Genomic DNA, 21,495 nt, shown 5'->3' with positions numbered 1-21,495 from the left:
CCACATATACGAGAGCGAGTCACAAAACCAAAAAGAAGAAGAAGAAGAAAAAAAAAAACAGCAGTAGCAGCGGCGGCCACTGTTTCTCTCCGCGTCGCGCACACGCTTGACGCCACGCAAGAGGACCAGGTCAGGTCCGGTGCGCGTGCGTGCACGGTGCACCACACCCACACCCGTGTCGGACGCGGCGGCTCAACCGCTTTGACCCACCACCCGCGTCTGGTTTATGCGGGCCCCACCTGTCAGTCAGAACCACCAAGGCCCGTCCGGTTCGCGCCGCGCTCCCTTCGTTCGTGCGCTTCCTCGGTCGCCGGCGATGGCGATGGCGCCGGCGGTGGTCTCGGGCGAGAGGCTCGTCGTGTTCCTCTTCGTCGCCCGCGTCGCGCTCGCGGCGCCGGCCCAGCTCGCCGCCCCGCTCGCAGTCCTTGCCGCGGCCGCCCTCGCCGTCGAGCTCGCCGTGGATGCCTCCGCCTCCGCCTCCGCCTCCGCGTCCTCATCCCCGCTCCGCCGGTTCAGGACCAGGTGCGACGTTATATCCTCCCCCGTTCTTATCCGTATTTTCTTCCGCCGCATCTCCACGGAGCTGGGCTGCTAGTTCGCGCGATTTGGTTAGCTTGGGGGATTGCGTGATCTTTGATACCAGTGTTCGAGTTTCGAACCCCCCACGAATTAAGTCTTAGAGGAGCTCCCTGTGATGCCAGGGAACCTGCAAGGTGCAGTGTTTTTGCAAAATTCGTTGGCGCAGCCGTAGAATCTGAGGCGAATTTATCCATTTGTTGGTTCAATGCTGGCTGCCTCCCTGTGAGGATCATGCAATTGGGGAAACGACATCAGTCGGATTCAGCATACCGCAGGAATGTGATTTTACTTGTACTTGAGGCTTAGTGGATTTTATTTTGGTTCAGTAGTGTGTAAAATGGGGTCAGATATTGGTGGTTCCAACAATCCAAGGGACAAATATCACTCTTGAATAATTGGGTTTCAGCATTTCTTAGTTAACCCATTTCACAAATGGGAAATTCAGAGGTGCTTTTATCATAAAGCCAGTCAAAATATTGCTCCCATTTTGATGGCCAAAATACTGTTCCATTGCATTTTCAGCTGAAACGTTGCTCCCACTGTCATTTATATGGGTTCTGTGATGTGCAATCCTAGTTGCTTACTGTAAGATTTTGTCACGTCTTGTGTTGTGAGGACTTCACCTTCTTGTGGTGGCTTGATGCTCTTGTGCATGTTTCTGTAAAAGATTGTTCAGTGCTTGATGATGATATATGTATATGCTCCAGGCCGGGTGCTTCATCAGGCATACTTCTTGGTGCCACTACTCTGCCTAGTGTCATGCTTTCACGGTTAATTCAACTTTATAGGGTCTTACTAGCCGATCCTAATGGACGTGAAGGTATCCATTTTTCTATTTTGTCAAATTTATCAGTTCCATTACTAAATGGAAATTTCCCCAAGTCTTCATCAACATTTCAAATCTTGTTTGACACTAAGATTTTCGGTGACGCATCTGGTTTACTAACTACATATGTGGTTCATTGTCAGAATATGCATACCTTGAAATGCAGTACTGGGCAGTATCTGTTAGCTGCCTCAGCATGTTAGCATTTTTTGTTTGGCATCTACGGCAGTCTCCCAGCAATGGAAATTCTATAGCTTCGAAATACGGCTTGTTGCTCATCATTTTATATCCCCTGGCATACTTGTTTCACCTTTTACTGAAGACTGATGGAGGTACATGCATATTTTATCTGCATGCAAAGATAGTCTCACCCTTTCTTTCCAAAATCTGGTGGAAGTTCATCAGAAGCAAGGAATTACAAACTAATCTAGGTTGTCTTAACAGGTCTGCTGGTGATGAGTAATTTGGTGTATTTGCTGTGTCATGGAGTGGCTGCTGTGATCTTAATCCAGCATATTCTAGAGAAGTTCCCTTCATGTTCATCTTTTGGTTTGTACCTGAAGTCTAAGATGTAGATCTTCTTTTTTTTTTGTTTATATCAGACTGCATATGTTTAGACTTTAGAGCTATCCATACGATTGCTAGTTATCCTACCAGTTTCCATGCAGGCATGGTGCATTATGTCTACACTGTTCATTTTTTAAAATTTAAATTCAGCTAATTTGTGTGGTTCCTATTGGCCGATGCAATGTATATGTCTCCTTTTCATCATGACTTGAAGCTATTGCTTTTTTTAACTTATCTTTACATTTTCTGTGAACTTAGGGGAGGCCATTTTGGTCTCAAGTGGTCTTGTTTCTTTACTGTGGTGATATGCTGGCTCATACTCTTTCAAAGGTGTGATTTATTCCTCGAACTATGTTTTACCAGCAAAATGGTAGCAAATCTGATACTTATTTTGTTGCCTGCACATTTGCAACCGTGCTGCTGGCAGATGGAGTTCTCCGTATCATCAGAAGCATTTATTCGCGCACCTGGAACTCGAAACGAGATAGGCACAGTTATTCAGGTAGAAGCTATTGCGTTGTCTGGCTTCAGTTTCTTAGTGCATAATACCCTTCCCTTTTTTTTCTTTTCTGCAGGGGGTTTTGCTTGGTCTTTTTCTTCTCCCCTTGTTATACAAAAGCTCCCTTCAAGTTTTGGCTTACTGTAGAAAACTGGAGAGTCAAAGAACACAAACAGTTGAGGAATGCACACAGAAGAGAATTGACTGTGGTGTATTTTATGTTTCATTGTTGATAGCACTATTGTTGTTAGTGCCATCATGGACGCGTCTTATTCAAGGTTTTGAAGTGCATCCATTTGTTTGGTGAGCATATAAGTTTGCATTTCATTGGAAGGGCATAAAAGCATGCACTTTGTTAGTCAAATATTGAATTTTTTTTTCCTGTGTTGCTTCTAAACCTTGTGCATTTTTGTACATATTGAATTTTGGTTCACTTAATGGTTTATTATTTCACAGGGTTTTTAACTATATTTTCACCGATTCACGTGAACGGCTTGCTTTATGCGCAAACTGGATATTTGTGATATATGTATCAATTAGAAGGTTCTACAGTATATCAAAACAAAGCAAAACGGAGAGGATTCTTTTGCGCAAGTATTACCATCTCGTTGCTGTCCTAATTTTCTCTCCTGCAGTAATATTTCAGGTAATATATGTTTTCGTTATTCGATCCCTATCAGATTGTTTGAAACACACTCCCAATAAATTTTTTCTCTTTGCAGCCTGATTTCTTGGACTTGGCATTTGGTGCAGCATTTGCTGTTTTCTTAATATTGGAGATGGTTCGAGTAAGCATTTTCTTTATTTGTATCCCTTTCTTTCTCCCGTTTCTCTGTTTTTTGGCAGTTTGTATGCCAACATGTGCTAATTTCTCCAACGAAATGTTTCACCCTGACCTCAGGTTTGGGAAATATACCCTCTTGGGCATATTGTGCATCAGTTCATGAGTGCTTTCACTGATCACCGCGATTCGGAGATTCTAATTGTTAGGTAGGTCTGGATGAATGGTCGTTGTTTTCCAGATTTTAACTCATTTACATGCTCAATACTTGGATAGGCCTAATACTATATTTGTTTTGTTCAGTCATTTCTCACTCTTGCTGGGATGTGCACTTCCTAAATGGATGTCATCAGGATTCAATGACCGACCTCTTACACCATTTGCTGGAATTCTCAGCTTGGGTATTGGTGATACCATGGTAGGTTCTATGTCCAGTGTGTGATCAGTTAATATTTTCTTATGTTAGCTGCGTTCAGTATGATGAATTCTCTTGTTTTACCTAGGCATCAATGATAGGTTATAAGTATGGTGTCCTAAGATGGAGCAAGACAGGAAGTGAGTTTGATTTCCATTATTATTTATTCCATGGTTGATAATTGATCTCTTATGCACATACTTTTGAAATGTTAGAGAAAACAATTAAGGGCACAGCAGCAGGCATAACTTCTGTATTAGCAGCCTGCTCAATCCTGCTGTCACTCTTAGCTTCAAGTGGATACATACTTTCACAGGTTTTACTTTCCCCCCTGGCATTAAACCATTTGAAGCTTTTATTCTACAATACACTAAGCAAGCATAAATCCTGACCATCTCTTTTATATTAACACAGCATTGGATATCACTTTTGGTAGCTGTGACATTGAGCGGTTTATTGGAAGCATATACAGCCCAACTCGACAACGCTTTCATACCCCTTGTCTTCTATAGCCTCCTATGTCTATAGGAGCAACCAGTTGTACATCAAACTATACCTTGAGGCCCTATTCTTACCATGACTTATCTAGTGACTAGTGCAGTACAGTATAGGTATAGCCCTTCGAAATTTTTTTTTAAAATCCTCTTATTGGTCGCATTCTCTGTATTCCTGGACCGAGAAATTGTGTCCATTACTAAAAGGTTGAGTTTAGGTTTAGGAAATAAAGATGAAAATATGAAAGGTTGTTTAGTGAATCCTTCAGTAGAGAGCATCTTTGGTATGATAGACTTCTGAGCCTATCTGGAGGCAACAAGGCATCAATGTATCATGGAAGGTATGTTGTCTTTCAGAACTAGAACTTCTTCTGCAGGTGGTGATACCTGTTTCACCCCACAACTCCACAAGCAGTTGGGCAAGAATAGCAAGCTGAGAGTAAAGCCATATGCTGCAAGGAGCCTGAAATACGGAGACTTGGTTCAGAATTAATGTATATATATATGCTACCTTATTTCCATGGACATGCGAAGGGTAATTAGTTGTAGTAGCTAATCTCCTGTAAGTTTTGCGTCATCACTGTACGGAGTAAAAGATAACTACTCAGATTGCAACCGCGCATTGATGTAAATTTTGTTCTTGACCTGAGAAAAAATGAAATCGAAGTAAGCAAAGCTGCAAATTAATGTTCTCCTATTATGAGATTGGCAGGTTTGCGATGTTTGAGTTGTTTATGTGATCTGTTTATCTATCAGGATACCTCCACCTGCCGACTTGCCGTGTCAAGTTCAGTCAGATGATTCTTGCCTAATTGTCTAATTGAACAAAAGTTTAGTCAGAAGTTCAATTAGACAATGGATGTGCAGATTCTCACATCAGTAGTCTTTAATATGGTATTCTAAGTAGTTCTTTTTTTTTTCAAATCAAGCTGATGAAAATAATCCGTGTCCTCAATATGGTATTCTAAGTAGTTCATTTTTTGGACTTCGATCGTCCTATAACTTCTATGATAATCAAATGTCACAACGCATAGGCCAAAATGAATTCAATTATCTTAACATGAACTTCTATGATCCAAGCCTGTCACACCTTAAAAATCCTAAATATATAAATTGTTGTTTAATTGGAATTATTAGAATTTATTTTAAAAAGCCTTGAAAAGAAGATCTAGTTTTAATTAATAAATTCCAATATAAAATGGGGCCAGATAAAATTTCATTAAATACTTTGCTTAACTCTATAATTCCTAGATTTTTCTGGAATTTATTTGAGCTAAGGAAGTATTTTTAATAAATGGAATTGCATTTCATGAATAATTTAAATTGAAAAAGGTTTTTAAAAGTCTCTTTTGGCTTTGGGCCGAAAGTCGGCCCAAAACCCTCTCTCTCTCCTCCTCGGCCCAAGCCGGCCCAGTCCGCAGCCGAGCCGCCCGCTCGCGCGCGCGCGCTCGCTGCCGCTGACAGGTGGGGCCCACCTGTCAGTCTTCGTCTTCCTCGCGCCGCTGCCGCCGCCCGAACCCTAGCGCCGCGCCGCCGTCGTCTCCTTCCAAATCCAACCGCCCCTTTCTGTTTCCGGTGAAATTAATAGAGGGGAAATGATCCTCGGGATCCCCTCTACCTTTTCCCTTTTGGAAACATCGTCTAAATCGTTTTGGAACTCGCGGATTCGAGTTCGATTCGGATCAATCTCTCTCCTCTGAACCCTAGACTTTCCTTCGCGTCGCCGGTCGCCGTGGGCCTTCGCCGCAGCCTCCTTGCCCCTATAAAAGGACCCCCAAGTCCACCGCTACCTGCTGCCACCCTCGCCTTCGTCTCTCGCCGTCGGTAGCGCCCTAGCCCCGTGAGACCTCGCGCCGCCGTCGTCGCCGCCGTCGCTCCAGTCGTCGCCGTCGCTCGGGGAGGTCGCCATCGTGGTCGCCGTCGCGTCGCCGTCCTCGTCCGCCCCTTCGCCGTCGCTGTCAACCGCCGGAGCACCGTCGCCGTCGTCAAGCCGAAGAGTGCCGCCGCCTTCTCCTCGTCGCCGATGTCGTCCGGTCATCGTCCGCCGTCGCTTTGGTCACCGGTGAGTTCGCCGTGCCGTCCGCTACCCGTAGGAGCCCTCCGTTCGCGCTGTCGTGCCGTCGTTCGCCGGCGAGCATGCACGCCCGAGCCGCCGCCGGTGGTGACGTCACCGCCGACGTCGTCGTCGTCGTCTCTCGTGGTCCGACCGTGGACCGGTCGATCTCGGCCGTCCGTTTTGGATGGAAAGATCTCGGCCATTCGTTTCCGTAAGCCGCCGCCGTGCACCCGGTCCACCGAAAACCCTAGCCGCTGACGCAATAATTCCCTTTTCCTTTTCAAAAATAATTCATTATTGCGTCATAATTCAATTAAAATCCATATAAGTGTTTTAATCCGATTTAATCTTTAAAAATTCATAACTAATTCATCTTAGCTCGGATTTAGTTGGTTCAAGTCTCTAAATTTTTCTAAAATTGAGATCTACATGTTAAAAATATCCACATGTACTGTTCATGCTTGTTTATGTGCTGTTTGGTGATTTTGCTCCTTTTTGTTTAGATTCCGACGTTTCCGGAGAGTCTGTTTTCGCAGGAGAAGAATTTGAAGAGTTCCAAGGCCAGCAAGGCAAGTCACACAGATCCTAAACACAATCCTTTGAGCATGTTGATCCTATATTTAAATTCTCTATTTATTTCAATTGTGCATTTATTTTCGAATGTCACTGGGTAGTGTGAATCTATTCCTTTGTTATGGCCTGTTTGCATTGATTACTTTATTCCTTGATACCTTGGGTTATTATAACTTGACTAGTTGGGCTATATATATTGGTTCAGCTAGATATTAGATAAGATTGCTTAGCCATGCTTAGAAACATTAGCACACTATTGGGATAACTTATGACTCACTATTATTTAATGATGGCTTAATGATAGTTCACGATGGTCAATCGTGATTGGTTAATTAATTACTTGCCAACTAAAACTTGATAATGGTGGGTTGTGAGCACATGGTTTTGAGAGTCGTGCTCATGACAAATAAGGACCGGTTCACGAGTTTCGGTTGTGAAACATTAACCGTGCCAACCACAAGCCAGCGTGGGCAACGGCTTTACCTTTTGTATAGCATGGTTCATTGCGGAGCACCAGACTGAGAAGTGGCGGAGATAAGCCCACGGGGGTCGCTGGGGAGTCCATGCCTTGTTTATAAGGGGGTGATTATGATCCAGGAAAGGTGCGCTGTGGTGGATTGTGTTGTGCGAGGGGTACTGTCACAGCTCCTTTCCGAGGTACCGTGGTGGTATTGAGGCACATGGTGACATGTTGTGGGGCTGTGTCTTGTGGGTACAGTGGTACACCTCTGGCCAGAGTAAAACTATTCGAATAGCCGTGCCCGCGGTTATGGGCGGGTCTAACAATGTCTTTCGTGATTAGTCTCACACTTCTCACCATAATAAAAGATGCTATAACTGGTAATAATTTGATTAGCTCCTGGTTTGGAATGGTATATTCCTGGTTTGGAGATAGATCTGTACAGCCGGGTATGGTTGTTCAGGATGGTTGGGCCTGAGCAGCATGGGTGTGCTGTTTAGTGTTGATTAAAATTGGTGATTAATTACTCTACTGTTTTATAATTCTCAAATGTTTGCTAAATGCTGCTTTTGCAAATGAGCCCTATATTATGCCATTCTTTGGTATCCTTGTGCACTTGCATATTTGCTGCGTGGCTTGCTGAGTATGTCATATACTCACCTTGCAATCATTCATCAGAGGAAGAGTTCTACAGTGATGCTGATGGTGTGGAGGATTAGGTGTAGCCCTGGTCAAGCTGCCTGTGGAGTGGAGTCGTCTGCGCCGTTTATCTTATCTTTCCGCTGCTTAGATCTTTATTGATTGAGAGGAACTATCTACCTCTGTAATGACATTTTATTCGCTTATTAATTAGAGTAATAATTGTACTCTATTATCAATTTGTTATTGTGTGCCTCGGCTGATTCCTGTACGAGGGTTCACACACATGTAAGCATTTGGAATTTTGGATAGAAATTCCGGGCGTGACAAGTTGGTATCAGAGCCCCTTGACCCTAGGTTATGCCAAATGGTTACCCATAGAAGCCCTCTAAAAATATTGGAAAAGTAGAACTGTTCTCCTCCCCTTCTCTTTTAATTAAACCAAACTAATAGCACATGCACTTCATAATCTCTTTTAGTGGTTCTCATTCAAAATTTATTCCAGTGTTATTAGTACTGTACATCTATTACTGTACTAATGGCTCATTTACCAGCAAAAGTTTTACAATATTGTTTTATTTAATCTTGCTGCAATGAAATAAATTTAGCATGTTGATTTTATAACTTTCTTTTATTTCTTTTGGAACCTGTTGTTCAAAAGTACAAAATTTGTGACCTTGTTTCCAACTGTTTCAACTTATCTTGCAAGCTTGGTTTACTTTATTTACTTACCTTTTACTTTGATTTTCTAACTTTATTCAAATTAATCCAAAAACTTGTGCTATTAATTGGATAAATGTCTTAACTCCCTCCTTTCACTTGTCTTTAGATGCCGCGCTACAAGCCTGAGTACTTGTTTGGTGTTGAGGGATTTGTCCAGGAGTTGCGTACGATGTCCTTTGCCATAGGATTTGGGACTGCCCCTTTGTATGCCCAGATTCCTCACGATCGTCACGAAAAGAAGTGCCGAGTCAAAGTCACCTTGAACAGTAATAGTGAAGATATCTCCTCAGTGATGTTCGAAGCTGGAGGAGGAAACTACATCCATGCATGTCAGGAGGTGGCAAGGATCGCCATAGGAGAGCTCCGCGATCGCTACAGTGATCAGTTGGCCGACACCTTATCGCTACCATCCTCGCCAACCACAGGGAAGTGACCATGGCAGCTACCTTGAGACTGAGGGAATTGAGAATGATGCTACCACAAGGCATTTGGTTGAGATGCTGTGGGCTATGGATGAAACCCGTGCGAAGACTGTGTTAGCGGCTCAAGATCGTGAAGACCAGAATCGTGGTAAGATTTGCAAGCTAGAGGACAAAGTGGATCGTTTGGAGAAGGAACTAGCCGCATTGAAGGGAGAAGCACCACCGCAGAAGGCCAGGATTCGTCTTACCGCAAGGAAGAGAGCTCTATTTGTCCCTCGCTACCAATTGGCGCCAAAGGTCCGTGTGGTGGAGAAAGAAGTTACCCCAGCCCTAGCGGATCCTCCGGTCGTCAACGTAAGTGATGATGAAGGAGAAGAATCCAAGCGCACCCATTCCAAGATCGAGTGGGGAGCCACTCAAGATGATGGAGACGAGCCGAACGAGCCTTCAATCAACTCCGATGCCCGGAAGACCTAGAATGCCTTGTCAAACCGTTGTCTTAGATCGTTGTGTTAGTTTGCTTGTTTTAAGTTTGGTTGTGTGTTTCTCGCATGTGATTTACATCAGTGGTGGGATGTAAGTGCATGCGTTTGTTTGTTTTCGAGTGTTAGGTAGTTGGTGAGTTTAGTGGTGTGAGAGTCTTCAGTTTTGTAATAATGAAACTCACTTAAGATCAATAAAAGTTAAATTAATTCTCTGTCCTAAGTAGTTTTCCCCGGTTTCTCTTCTTGTGCTCCTGCCCATGCCAGATGGTGCTCACTCGCAGCGACGGGAATGGCCCCAACATCAACAATAACAACAACAATGGAGAGAATCCCACACTTGCCCAAGTCCTGGCTCAACAGGCACAGCTTATGAACATGATGATGCAGCAACTCCAGAACCAGCAGAACCAGGGAAATAACTATGCACCTCCCCAGAACAAGTTAGCAGAATTTCTTCGTGTGAGGCCGCCCACTTTCTCTAGCACCACTAATCCTGTTGAAGCTGGTGATTGGCTGCATGCCATAGAAAAGAAGTTGGATTTGCTTCAGTGCACTGATCAAGAGAAGGTCTCGTTTGCATCACACCAGCTGCATGGCCCTGCCTCTGAATGGTGGGATCACTTCCGCCTTAACAGGACTACCGCTGAACCTATCACTTGGCTTGAATTCCCCGCTGCTTTCCGGAAGACGCATATACCATCGGGAGTGGTGTCTCTCAAGAAGAAGGAATTCAGGTCGCTCACCTAGGGATCTCGCACGGTCACCGAGTATCTGCACGAGTTCAATCGTCTGGCTCGTTATGCTCCGGAAGATGTGCGCACTGATGAAGAGCGCCAGGAGAGGTTCTTGGAAGGACTTAATGATGAGCTTTCTTACCCACTCATGACTGGGGATTATCATGATTTCCAGAAGTTAGTGGATAAGGCTATTCGCCAGGAGGACAAGTACAATCGTGTCACGCCCAGGAATTCACGAACCAGAATTTCTAAGCTGAATGTGTATTAAACCCCTGTCCAGGACCAGCCAGGGTACACAAACGACAATTGTTGACATACAGATTCACGTCTTACAAAAATATAAAAGATTACAAATGCAGCGGAAAAGGTAAAGCGAGCTAAGCCTGAAGACTTGACTCCTGCAGCGGGCGATTCCATTCCACAGGCAACCCTTGACGGCAGCGACGAAACCAACCTCTTCAAGACATCTCCAACTGAGAAGAACTTCAACTCTGGTGAGGGGGAAAAGAGAGCAAGACTGAGTACTACCCACTGTACTCAGCAAGTCATACCGGAAGAGGGGGGGTATGATGCAGGGTATATCCAAGGGAGGCTAAAGGTTCTTTTGCATAAAGCCGGCATTTCAAAGCAGTAGTTGAAAGCAGTAAAACAGTAGTAGTAATTAATCCATATTAACCAATCACTGTCCAACGTTACACCACGTTGCAACAGGCCCAAACCACCACCTGAACTAACCAGTTCCAAAAGCTAACTAGGGTGAAACTAATCACGGTGAATCTGGTCGACCGCCCATAACCGCGGGCACGGCTATTCGAATAGTTTTACTCTGATCAGAGGTGTACAACTGTACCCACAAGACACAGCCCCACGACACGTTCCCGTGCGCCGACATGCCACCACGACATACCGGAAAGAGGCCGTGACAGGACCCTTCGCATAACCCCCTCTAACCGATCGCACCACACCTTAGGGTTCGCCCCCGTCCCCAGCAGGCAACGGGCAGCCCCCCTTTCGTGCCGCGGTGAATCCGGAAGCCGATCAACCGGACACCCCGGCCGACCCAACTCCATCACGCCCACCCTCGCCTGGGTACGTCGGCTAGAGAAAAGCTACACTACAAGCCCAGCCGTTGCCCACGCTGGCTTGTGGTAAGTACGATAAGTTCTTCCAGGGCATCCCGCGAACCGGTCCTTAGTCGCCATGGGCACGACTAGCAAAACCATGCACCCACAGCCCACCATGTAGTGTATTTTAATTAACCAACACCATTGCGGTGGCACTAATCCAAAGCTATTGCCAATAATCAAAGTCTATGCTTTAATGTGATCCCCTTTTGTGCACTAGTTGAACTAAGCATGGCTAAGCATCTCCTAAACCAACATCTAGTCATTTTAATACCCAAGTTATCAATGGCGGACGGGGTGGCGCACAAGCTTGCGAACCCGGCGGCGTCGACAGCGCAGTGCGGCGACGGCTCTAGCGGTGGCGGAGTGCGGCCGGAGCTTGGCGGCGAGCGGCGGAGGGCGGGATGAGAGGCGCGGGAGCGATGGAGAGCTCGGGAGGGCTCGACCGAGAAAGGAAAAAGAGAGAGGAAGGTGCGGGCGTGCTTAAATAGGAGGGGGGCGGCGAGTCGTGGCCGGGAACGGCGCAATTTCGCCGGAGTAGTGGAGGAGGTGGAGGAGGAGAGAGAGAGAGGCGGGATTCAAATCGAATCCTGGCCATCTCGCGGGCGCGGGGGTGAGCGGGAGTGGGGCGTGGGCGCGGGGAGGGCGGGGCGTGCGAGGAAGTGGGCGACGTGGCCCGGGGCGCGGAGTGGGGCGCGGAAGGCGGGGGAGGCGGGCGGCGATGGGTGGTGGTTTCGGCGGCGGTTGGCGCGGGCGTGGGCGGTCGGAGGTTAGGGAAAGGGCTGACAGGTGGGCCCCACCTGTCAGCGCCCGAGAGGGAGAAGGAGGCCGGGTGAACTTCAGGAGTAGGAGGGAGGAGCGGGCCGGCGCGGGAGGAAATGGGCCGGGCCCAAGAAAAAGAAAAAAGGAGGGAAAAGAAAAGATAAAAAGGAAAAAGGATTTTTCCAGGGATTTAATATTGCACTTTGCTTATTTTAATTGATTAAAATTATTTCCAAGGCTCTGAAAATTCCACTAAAAATCCTGTTAGCATATTTTGACATGTAGAATCCAAGAAAATTCCACATGCCGATTCCGATTATTATTTGCATTTATTAATTAGGGATTCATCTCTAGGTTAAATTAAACAATTTCTTCGAACGATTTATTTTATGAATTTAGAGCAAGGGAGGGGAACTTCAGGGCGTGACAAATCGCATGGAGCGGAAGAAACGCCGGATTGCTCACTTCAAGGCACAACAGGGGAATAGTCAGAGGCCGCGTCTTACTTTAGGACCCCAGTCCATGCCACAGGGAGGTTCTTCGTCTGTTGTTCGTCCGCAGCGTCAGTTCTTCAACAACAACGCGGGCAACAACATCCGCAATCAAGCTCCACGCCCTGTTGCAGCTTCGACACAGCAACAACCTGCCAAGAAGGAGCAAGGCATCAAGCCCGGGGTGTGCTTCAACTATGGAGACCCAGGACATTACGCTGACAAGTGTCCGAAGCCCCGACGCGTGAAGATTGTCCCTGCCCAGAGCAACTCTACCGCACCAGCATCAAAGGCCCGTGTCAATCATGTTGCTGCTGCAGAAGCTCAAGGTGCTCCAGATGTGATTTTGGGTACGTTCCTTATTAACTTAGTTCCTGCAACAGTGCTAACATGTGCCATCATCAGTTTTAAATTCTGAGATGGCATAATGGTAATAGAAAAGAAACTGAAAAGAAGCTTATAGGATCATTAAAAGGGTAGGAGAGAACATACTGCCGGTTTCTCAGCTTTTCTTTTGGTTTTTGCCTTAGGTTGATCCCCATCTTCATTATTTTGATCGTTTTGAGAAGCATGCGGTTCAGGAAGCTTGTCACCCTCCTCGTCAGAATCAAATGTGAATCCATCAAGGGTACCTATAAAGATAACATGCCTGGAGTATTAGAAAATAACCATTGCAGCAGATGTTATCATCATATCAAATGATAGGGTCATTAGTCATCACTTCATGCAGAATGACTGTTCCTGACTACACTGTCAAATGACAATGCATTGCTTAATAGCTCCATTAAAGAAAGATAAGATGTGCTGCTTTTATTGGCGCGCAGTTTGCTGCTCAGCTTTATAGGTCAGAAACAGTAGGATATATGGGCTGAAGATTTCTAATTAGACCATCTAGAAGAATGCTAACCTTCCATCATAGTCTCTGCTTCAAATAAATTGGATTGGGGTTCCAATTGAATAAAGTCATCCATGATAGACTCTATCTGCAAAAGGGGAAAAATGGTTGAATAAGGTAAGCAGCTACATCCATCAGAATAATATATTTTAATCGGATTTAGTAGCAAAAATAGCACGCTACATACTAGAAAGTAGAACTGCCTAAACTAAAAATTATGGAGAAGTCAAATACTCATAAGAGATTTATGTTATCATCGACAACCTTCGCTTCTGTTTGTCCTACACTGACCTGAGAAAAAGAGACAGTCCATCAAGGATTTAAGATCAATACTAACAAATAAGGCAAATGCACAACTGTACTTTAAGTTTGAATGTAACTTACAACGCAAAATGTCCTGGATGGAACAATTGTTGATTTGTATATTGTTCCTGTGTAAGTATATAAGTAAAAATAATAATAATATGGGTAAAGTATTTTGAATAGTGCATGTAGTAAGATAACACGGACATTAATTTCAAATCCCTTGTTGGTAAAAATACCCTGCCTAGTCAGAAACCAAAGTGCATAATACATAAATGATACTAAAGAAATCGACTTGCTGGTACCTTTTAGGTCCAATAACAATTCCTGATTTCCGTTAGGACTGTTTGAAATTATTATCCTCCCAACAGCTCCAACGTCTCCACTTAAGTCTATCGAGTCACCATCGCATTCAATCAATGCCTAGAAATAAACAGAACAAGGATTATAGGATTATAATTTATAAACTTAGGGAAACTATCATTGATTGGGTCAGTCATGATTCCCAGTCTTCCAGGTAGATGATACTTGCAGAGGTCAAGATGTTGATTTTACTGCATTTTAGCACATATAACACATTTTGGTGGATTATCAAGGATCTATGGCTCTTTAATATATATAGCCTATACTCCTTCTAACTCCTGGTGCACTAAAAAGGGCCCCAACCATTTCTCATTTATGGCTCTGTCACTGCGGTATTTCTATTAATTGTACAATTTCTTTCCACCAATGTTAAGTTGACCGATATTTTTCCATGAAGAAAATATGGGAAAGGGGGGGGGGGGGTGATAGCAGAGTTGCTCATTGCATTCCGGACTTATGATTTGACACACTGACCCTTTTATGAGAACAATGGTTTCTAATTGATAATGCCAGTTAGAATTATCATACCTTTGAACGCTGAATTTTATCAGGAATGATTAATGGCAACCTCTGGGAGACCTGGAACGCATAAGAGCTTACAGTCCATAAGATATCTCAGACATATTGACGTAACTAGTTAAAGGAATAACAAGACACGCCATCATGCTCTACAAAAATTACGGTAATCAAGGAAAGAACTAATCGGTTGGAGCTTGATAAATATTTACAAAATGATGTTTATTTTCATATTTTCCTATACCTTCTTAAAAGGATTTACCCAACTTTCATTAGTTCAATATAATGCAATAACAAAAATGACACATGTTGGGATATTCCCAGTAAGATGTGGGCTCTAATTTTGTTTTCTTTGCTCCTTGTTTGGGTCAATGCTCTCAATGTTCTGGAACCGTAGTGTGGAGGAAAAAATAGATTAAAAATAGAAGGAAGTTGAGGCATCTTACAGAGTGCTCTGTAAGTTTATCCTGCATGTCTTCTTCAGCAACTCCCTCTTCTTGATGTTCCAAGGTATCTATGCATGACCATGACTATAATTATCAATCATTGAAACTAAGAATTCATAAACTGACTTTTCACTAAAAGGCAACCAAAGCTTTTCATTAGTCTTACCATCTATTTGATCTGGACCAGCTTTTGGTCCAGTAACCTTTGAAGCATTAGAACCAGATGGGGGTTTAACCAACTTCTTCTTTGGAGTCTGTACAAAAAATTTAGGCATAGAATTAACAAAAGAGTGGACCTGGTGTTTGCAACTAAGTAATATGTACAATGAAGTCAGTATTAAATATAACAGTAGCATTATCTGACGATCAATAACAAATAATGTAGAACAGTTGTAAGATAAGATTCAAGTAGTATTGTTGACATCAGGTGTAGACCCCCGTTTTTATAACAGGAATCACTCGTGTAAACTGTACCATTTCCCTGGATCAAGTAGTCTGGTACACACGATTTCATAACTGGAATACCAATGCTCATACACGAGAGTCTAGTACGAATTATTACAACATAAGCCCGCAGGCATTGTCTTAAATCATCAGACCGAGCGGTCTGGAATACAACCAAAAGCAGAGTTTAGATAAGGCAGCGGAATTTTAGGCAGCGGCATGCCATTGCCACAGGCAACGACCGTACTAAGACCTACTGGACGCCATCATCTTCGTCTCCCTCCTGGTAGTAGGCATAAGGATCTTCCGTGGCTTCATCTCCCGCTTCTGATTAATTTTATAATTGCAAGGGTGAGTACCAACCGTACTCAGCAAGCCACCACAGCAATGATGCACATGACAGGGGAATTCAAAGGATGGCTATGGTTCTTTTGCACAAAGCAAGTTTTGTAATTCTTTTCGCAAGCCTAAGACCTAGCATAGACTGATCAAGTTTTAATACCAGTATTCATATTAAACAATGACGGTTCTGTCCACCATCCATTGTGATCCCAAGGATAGCTTCCCGCCATTGAGTCGTTATGGTTTTCTGAGGATGTCCATATTTCCACCTCTCAGGAAATGGCTCCATCAGCATAAAAATCATCATGCAATATCCCATCCCACACAAGTTAAGAGTTTAGAGTCTAGCCAAGTGTAATACATGTCCCGGTGCTCAATAACCGCGAGCACGGCTATTCGAATAGATTTGGTTTACTCACACTGCAGTGGATGTACACTTTACCCGCACTCCGCGACTGCTCAACACATGAGCCTCGTCCCAACACATGAGACGCGTCACGGCAAAGCTTTTCGATAACCTCGCATTGGCAGTACCCGCTCCATGAACTTTTCATCCTCATGCACTCTAGGCGTACACGGTTTCTAGCAGTGAGAGGAGTTCTGGCGCACCCGGGAAGGGAAGACTCACACATGCATTAAGTTATAATTATGTTTTAGGTTCTCATAAGGCAGTCCTACTGATGGCGACACCACTGTAGACACCCGCCTCGCGGTTCTACCAATGGCTGCCCCACCGTAGAGCCCCTGCCTCACACATCAAGAAACCACTATGCAGGGGTACTGCCTCCGCTCGGCTATCTAATCCGCTAGGTCTATACCCATTCGAGAAGTACGGTTGTACGGGGGTCGTTTCATGCTTAACTTCATGGCTCGGTCCTTAATTGACCGGGGACGGTACTAGCCTTTTCCAGATACCACCCAAATCCTCCGTCCGCCCCAGTCGAAAACAGTTGTTTAATTTTATTTCTCCTTTCACAAATCATGTCATCAACATCATGGCAATGTGGCGCTCATGTCTCCACATGCCGCATCTCAATTACCTTCCCAAAGGTAATTGCCCAAGCATATAGCATTTGATAAATATGAGTATGCATGATTCTAGAATAGCATTTCTAAGCAATTGTCATAGTTGACTAGGGACTCATACGTAAACATGGTTACAAGGATTCAAGGGTAAACAATAATCAAGGCATGGCATAATCACAAGTAGGGTGTTCATCATTGCATGCAATTTTATTTATAAACAAAACCATTTCGCAATTGGGATCAACATGTTCAAAGAATAGTGATGACTTGCCTTGCTCAAAGTCTTGCGGGTCTTGGCCTTCGCTTGGATCTGCAACTCCCTCGGGCTCTATAGTTACGTGCAAGAATTGATTTGAATTCGGTTAGAATTCAAATAAAAATCCAAATGAATCCAAATAAAAGTCGCATGCGAAAGTCGATTCCCTTTTGTTAACTTCACTATCCGCGGACTACGGCCAACCCAATTTCGATTTAAACTATTTTGCGAGTATAAATATTTTGTGGTCATGAGTTTTTAACTTAACCTACCCGAGTAACATATCAATTAATAGGTTAGAAATTTCTATCGCGAGCTAAACATCGGACGAAATCCCAGAATATTATACGACTTAATTTAGTCTATGATTAAATATAATACACGGCTAACATCCTAGTGATTAAATCCGAATTGCTACCGTTAATCGATTATTTATAGAGATTACCCAGAAATAATCCACAATAATTTACGAGAATTCATACATTTGTTTAATTATTAATTACATCTAAATTAATACCGCGAATTGATTTCTTATGGAGAGTACTAGAAATTATCTATAATCTATATGAATTCATCCAATTATATTTTCATTAATCCTATATTTAAATGCTAGTATTTTAGGTATTTAATTAGTAAGATTTCATCTAACTATATTTTCATTAATCCTACAATTAAATTCTAATATTTGTAAGTATTTTAAATTTCCCCCTAAATTTTTCCCTTTTCTTTTCCCTCTCTCTCTCTCTTTTCTTTTCTTCTCTTTTCTTTTCTTTCCTTTTTCCTCTCCTCTCTTTTCTTTTCCTCTTTTCTTTTCTTTTCTTCCTTTTCTCTTTTTCTTTCCTTCCTCCCGGCTTCCTCCTTCCTTCCTCTCCTTTTCCTCCCTCGGCTTCTCTCTTTCTCTCTCGGCTCGGCGACAAAAGAAAGAGGGAGGGGGGGCAGCGGCTCACCGACGGCGGCGACGGCGGCGGCGGCGGCGGCGACGACGGCGCACGGTGCGGCACTCTGGGGCGGCGGCACGGGGGCACGAACGCGGCGGCACGACAGCACGAGGGCGGCGGCGCGGTGGCACGATGGCGGCGGTGCGACGGCGCGGCGGCGTGGAGGCGGCGGCGCGGTAGTGTGGGTAGAGGAGAGGGGTGGAGATGGAGGGGAAGAGGGGGAAATAGTGAGGCTTATATAGGGGAGGGGAAGAGCTAAGGGGGGAAAAGGAGAAGGGAGACGCGACGGCGACGCGGGGCGCGAGGCGCAAGGCGACGGCGACCCGCGGCGATGGCGATGGCGACATTGGCGCGGCGCGGCAGAGGCGAGGGGACGGCGATGGGAACGGCTCGGCAGCGGCGGCGCGCGGCTCGGAGCGACGATGGGACGCGCGCGGCGACGTCGACGCGCGGTGACGGCTCACGGCAGCGGCGCGGGGCGCGAGGCGGCAGGCTCGCGTCGCGGTGATGGAACGGGCGAGCGGCGCGCAGGCGCGAGGCGCGAGGCGACGCGACGGCCGGACGGTGACGGCGCGCGGCGATGGAACGGGCGGCGCGGCGCGGTATCAGCGGCGGCACGGGGCTCGGGGAAGCGGCGCGGCACGGGGTGCGAGGCGACGACGACGACGGCTCGGTAGTGGCGACGAGACGGTGCGCGGCGCGATGGGACGGCGACGCGGTGGCGACGGCGATGCGACGGCACGGGGCTCGGGGCGGCGAGCGGCGTGACAGGCGGGGCGACGCGACGCGCGGCGGTGCGGGGCTCGAGACGGGTGACGCGACGGCGCGCGGCGCAGCGGCGGCGGCAGAGGGAAGGCAGAGCGGCGCGCGACGCGCGGGGCGCGAGATGGTTGCGCGGCGCAGCAGCGGCGAAGTGACGGCGCGCGGCGGCTCGGGGTGCGAGGCAACGTGACGGCGCGCGGCACGGCAGCGGCGACGCGGCGGGCGGCGGCGGCGCGGGGCGCAAGGCCGGCTAGGGCGCCGGGCGCGTGGCGCGCGGGCGCGACGGCGACGGGACAGAGGGGCAGAGATAGGGGACGCACTCGAGCACCTGGCGGGCAATGAATAGTGACTTTTCCCATTTTTCCCATTTATCCCGATTTTAATTTATTCCCCATATAAATTTGATTCTAAAAATTCCTAATTTTACATATATGCATTTTACTCAATATGTGTGTTATCCCAACCAATGGATCCATCCCTGGTTAATTTTACCCATATTTTATTTTTATATCATTTTCTTGAATTTAATTAGATTTAATTCTTATTCCTACATTTTTTAATTTAATTGATACAAATATAGTCCCAATAATATTTTACTCATTTCTATCCTCTCTAAATATTATTTTAAATTGCTCTTTAATTATTTACTTAGTCAATTTACTTTTTAGGGTTTTCTCCTAACTAATTTTCCATTATTCGCGATTTATAAACTCCGAGATCAAAATTCATTAAAATAATGGAACAAAATCGGCATGATGCAACTTTATTTAAAAAGTTTTTGAAGGTCCGTATTTTTAGAGTTTAGATTTCGTCGGTCGAATTTTCAGGGTGTTACATCAGGAATAAAGCATCTTGAGAAAAAAAGGGAATCTGCTGAACCTCATTCGAACTTGGATAGCTCGTAATCTATCTATAGATCTTTTAAATTGTTCTTTTTACATGGGCATATCACATATCAGCAGCATAACTAATTAGAAACCAGATGGCGAGGTACCACGAACAGGGATTAAACAATTAAGAACAAAATAAGAATTATAGTAGTTACCGAGCGTTTTGGAGGCTTATCTTGATTTGATTCCATGGTTGGTTTCTCATCTTTGTCGAAAGCATCTATAGGCAACCATGAAGAGAAAATAGATCAGAAAGTGAATAAAAAGGAGATACTAGTTTGGAAGTTTGTCATAACAAAATAATAAATATTACTATCTCCGTCCCAAAATATGAGTTTTAGGGTTGAATACAGGCATTAAGAAAGATGGTGGAATTAAATAGAGGAATGTTGTGATTGATTGAGAAGAGGAGGTAGGAAGGGATTTGAATGGTGGAAAGTTGCGATTGGCTAAGAAGAGAATGTATGTGGAGAAGAAGTTATATTTTAGGGCAAATTATGAAGGCTAGATGTTGTTATATTTTGGGATGGAGGGAGTAGTAAACTAATGATACCTTCTTGACTAGTAGGGGTTTTCCTCCTAGTAGGTGTTGCCTTTTTGCCCTTATTTAGTGCAGCAGCATCTCCATCCCCTGCATGGTCTGAACTAGCCTTGTTTTCCCCCTTTTGTTCTTCTCCAGATGGTGTAGTCCTTGTAGGACTGTTTTCAGGAGAATCATCGGAGCCCGAAGAAAGCATCACCGTCGATGTAGTTGGTGGCTACGAAAAATTATGCAAAATAAAATTGGTGATATTATCACCAATAACAAGTCACAATCTTGGAAAGCCAGAGAAGTTGTACCAAGAACAGAAAGTGTAACAAGTACTAGATACAGAACATGCTTGCTGCCTCACATCGGAGCCTATCGGACATCGGAACCAAAATCAAGACATGTGTTCGTTGTGTTTAAACTAGGAATCGGCGATACCATAGCGGGACCGTTTAGCAAAACCATTGGCATAGACCAAGTAAACAAGTTGTTAAACACATGTACAAACAACGTTTTCTGAATACCGAAAATTCGCATCGAGTTGTGCGAAGGATTATCAAAGAGCACGAAATTCTCACGAACATCACAAAGCATATTTAACACATAGCCTAGAAGCACAACACGGAATGCCATTTTGTGAAATGACATAGATCAAACTTATTAGCGCGCCCACTAATTCAGTTCAATTCTCAACTTAAATCCACAGAGAAAAATGGGTAAATCGAAACCGCTCGGCAGGATGGACCTTATTCCCACGGAGACCTGGCAGGATTTAGCTAGGGCACATCACACGGCCACGGGAGGCGGAGGAGAAGAGATGGTTACCTGGAACGCGCGGAGCCAGTCGGGGTCTTCTTCTTCCTCGCCCATGCCTGCGCCTCCCTCCCTCAAAACTCCTCCAGAGCCGACTATGGAAGGCAGCCCACTACGCGGACCAGCCGAGCGAGCGAGCGCGCCGGCGGCGAGGCGAGGCGGCGGCGGCGGAGCCCGGGTCGTCGACCTGCGCAGCTGCGCTCGAGGAGAAAGAGAGGTCACGTGCGTCAGAGCTGTTGCTACGAGGCCCCGTTCCAGCCGGGCCGGCCCACGAGTGTGGTGGGCCAAACACGCGATGCTGGATTAGGATACGGCCCACGAGTAAGTAATCTATGAGTA

At 45.3% G+C, this 21,495-nt stretch overlaps 1 protein-coding gene and 1 pseudogene across 12 annotated transcripts; one reads left to right on the top strand and one right to left on the bottom strand.

The window, feature by feature from the left end:
* The first annotated feature begins 230 nt into the window (after positions 1-230).
* Positions 231-4,844, top strand: LOC9269270 (dolichol kinase EVAN-like; annotated as a pseudogene). The gene is made up of 14 exons (XR_003240769.2): positions 231-522; positions 1,287-1,399; positions 1,549-1,737; positions 1,850-1,954; positions 2,231-2,302; positions 2,400-2,474; positions 2,548-2,774; positions 2,928-3,117; positions 3,194-3,259; positions 3,373-3,461; positions 3,556-3,670; positions 3,756-3,807; positions 3,883-3,983; positions 4,082-4,844. The product of XR_003240769.2 is annotated as a dolichol kinase EVAN-like (transcript).
* Positions 4,381-21,359, bottom strand: LOC4328289 (DNA-binding protein BIN4). Of its 11 annotated transcripts, none has more exons than XR_010739240.1 (14): positions 21,169-21,340; positions 20,368-20,572; positions 19,970-20,034; positions 17,240-17,296; positions 15,323-15,410; positions 15,157-15,224; positions 14,723-14,773; positions 14,137-14,254; positions 13,913-13,959; positions 13,793-13,819; positions 13,541-13,616; positions 13,126-13,265; positions 12,649-13,007; positions 4,566-4,806 (listed from the first exon to the last, which is right to left on the bottom strand). XR_010739240.1 is itself a non-coding variant. In XM_026023179.2 (13 exons), the coding sequence occupies exons 1-13, from the start codon at positions 21,211-21,213 to the stop codon at positions 4,762-4,764; spliced, it is 1,032 nt and encodes a 343-aa protein (XP_025878964.1). In that variant the 5' UTR covers positions 21,214-21,359; the 3' UTR covers positions 4,381-4,761. The 11 variants fall into 11 exon arrangements, 7 of the variants coding, with proteins under 7 accessions (XP_025878964.1, XP_025878966.1, XP_025878965.1 ...); XR_010739239.1 differs by lacking the exon at positions 4,566-4,806 and adding an exon at positions 10,502-10,747; XR_010739241.1 differs by lacking the exon at positions 4,566-4,806 and having other exon boundaries at positions 12,390-12,785; positions 12,851-13,007.
* Between the last annotated feature and the right edge of the window lie 136 nt (positions 21,360-21,495).

The sequence above is a fragment of the Oryza sativa genome, chromosome 2, assembly GCF_034140825.1.
Source record: "Oryza sativa Japonica Group chromosome 2, ASM3414082v1".
NCBI lineage: Eukaryota > Viridiplantae > Streptophyta > Magnoliopsida > Poales > Poaceae > Oryza > Oryza sativa.
The sequence above is the reverse complement of the archived record's forward strand: the minus strand, read 5'-3'. Positions and strand labels throughout refer to the sequence as shown.

What these genes read in the sequence shown, in the direction of transcription:
- LOC4328289 (XM_026023179.2), bottom strand. Translation starts at nt 21,213, where the DNA reads ATGGGCGAGGAAGAAGAAGACCCCGACTGGCTCCGCGCGTTCCAG. An exon ending in ATAAACTTACAGAGCACTCT is followed by an intron (nt 14,774 to 15,156) that starts GTAAGATGCCTC and finishes TATGCGTTCCAG; the next exon opens with GTCTCCCAGAGGTTGCCATT. An exon ending in ATAAAATTCAGCGTTCAAAG is followed by an intron (nt 14,255 to 14,722) that starts GTATGATAATTC and finishes GTTTATTTCTAG; the next exon opens with GCATTGATTGAATGCGATGG.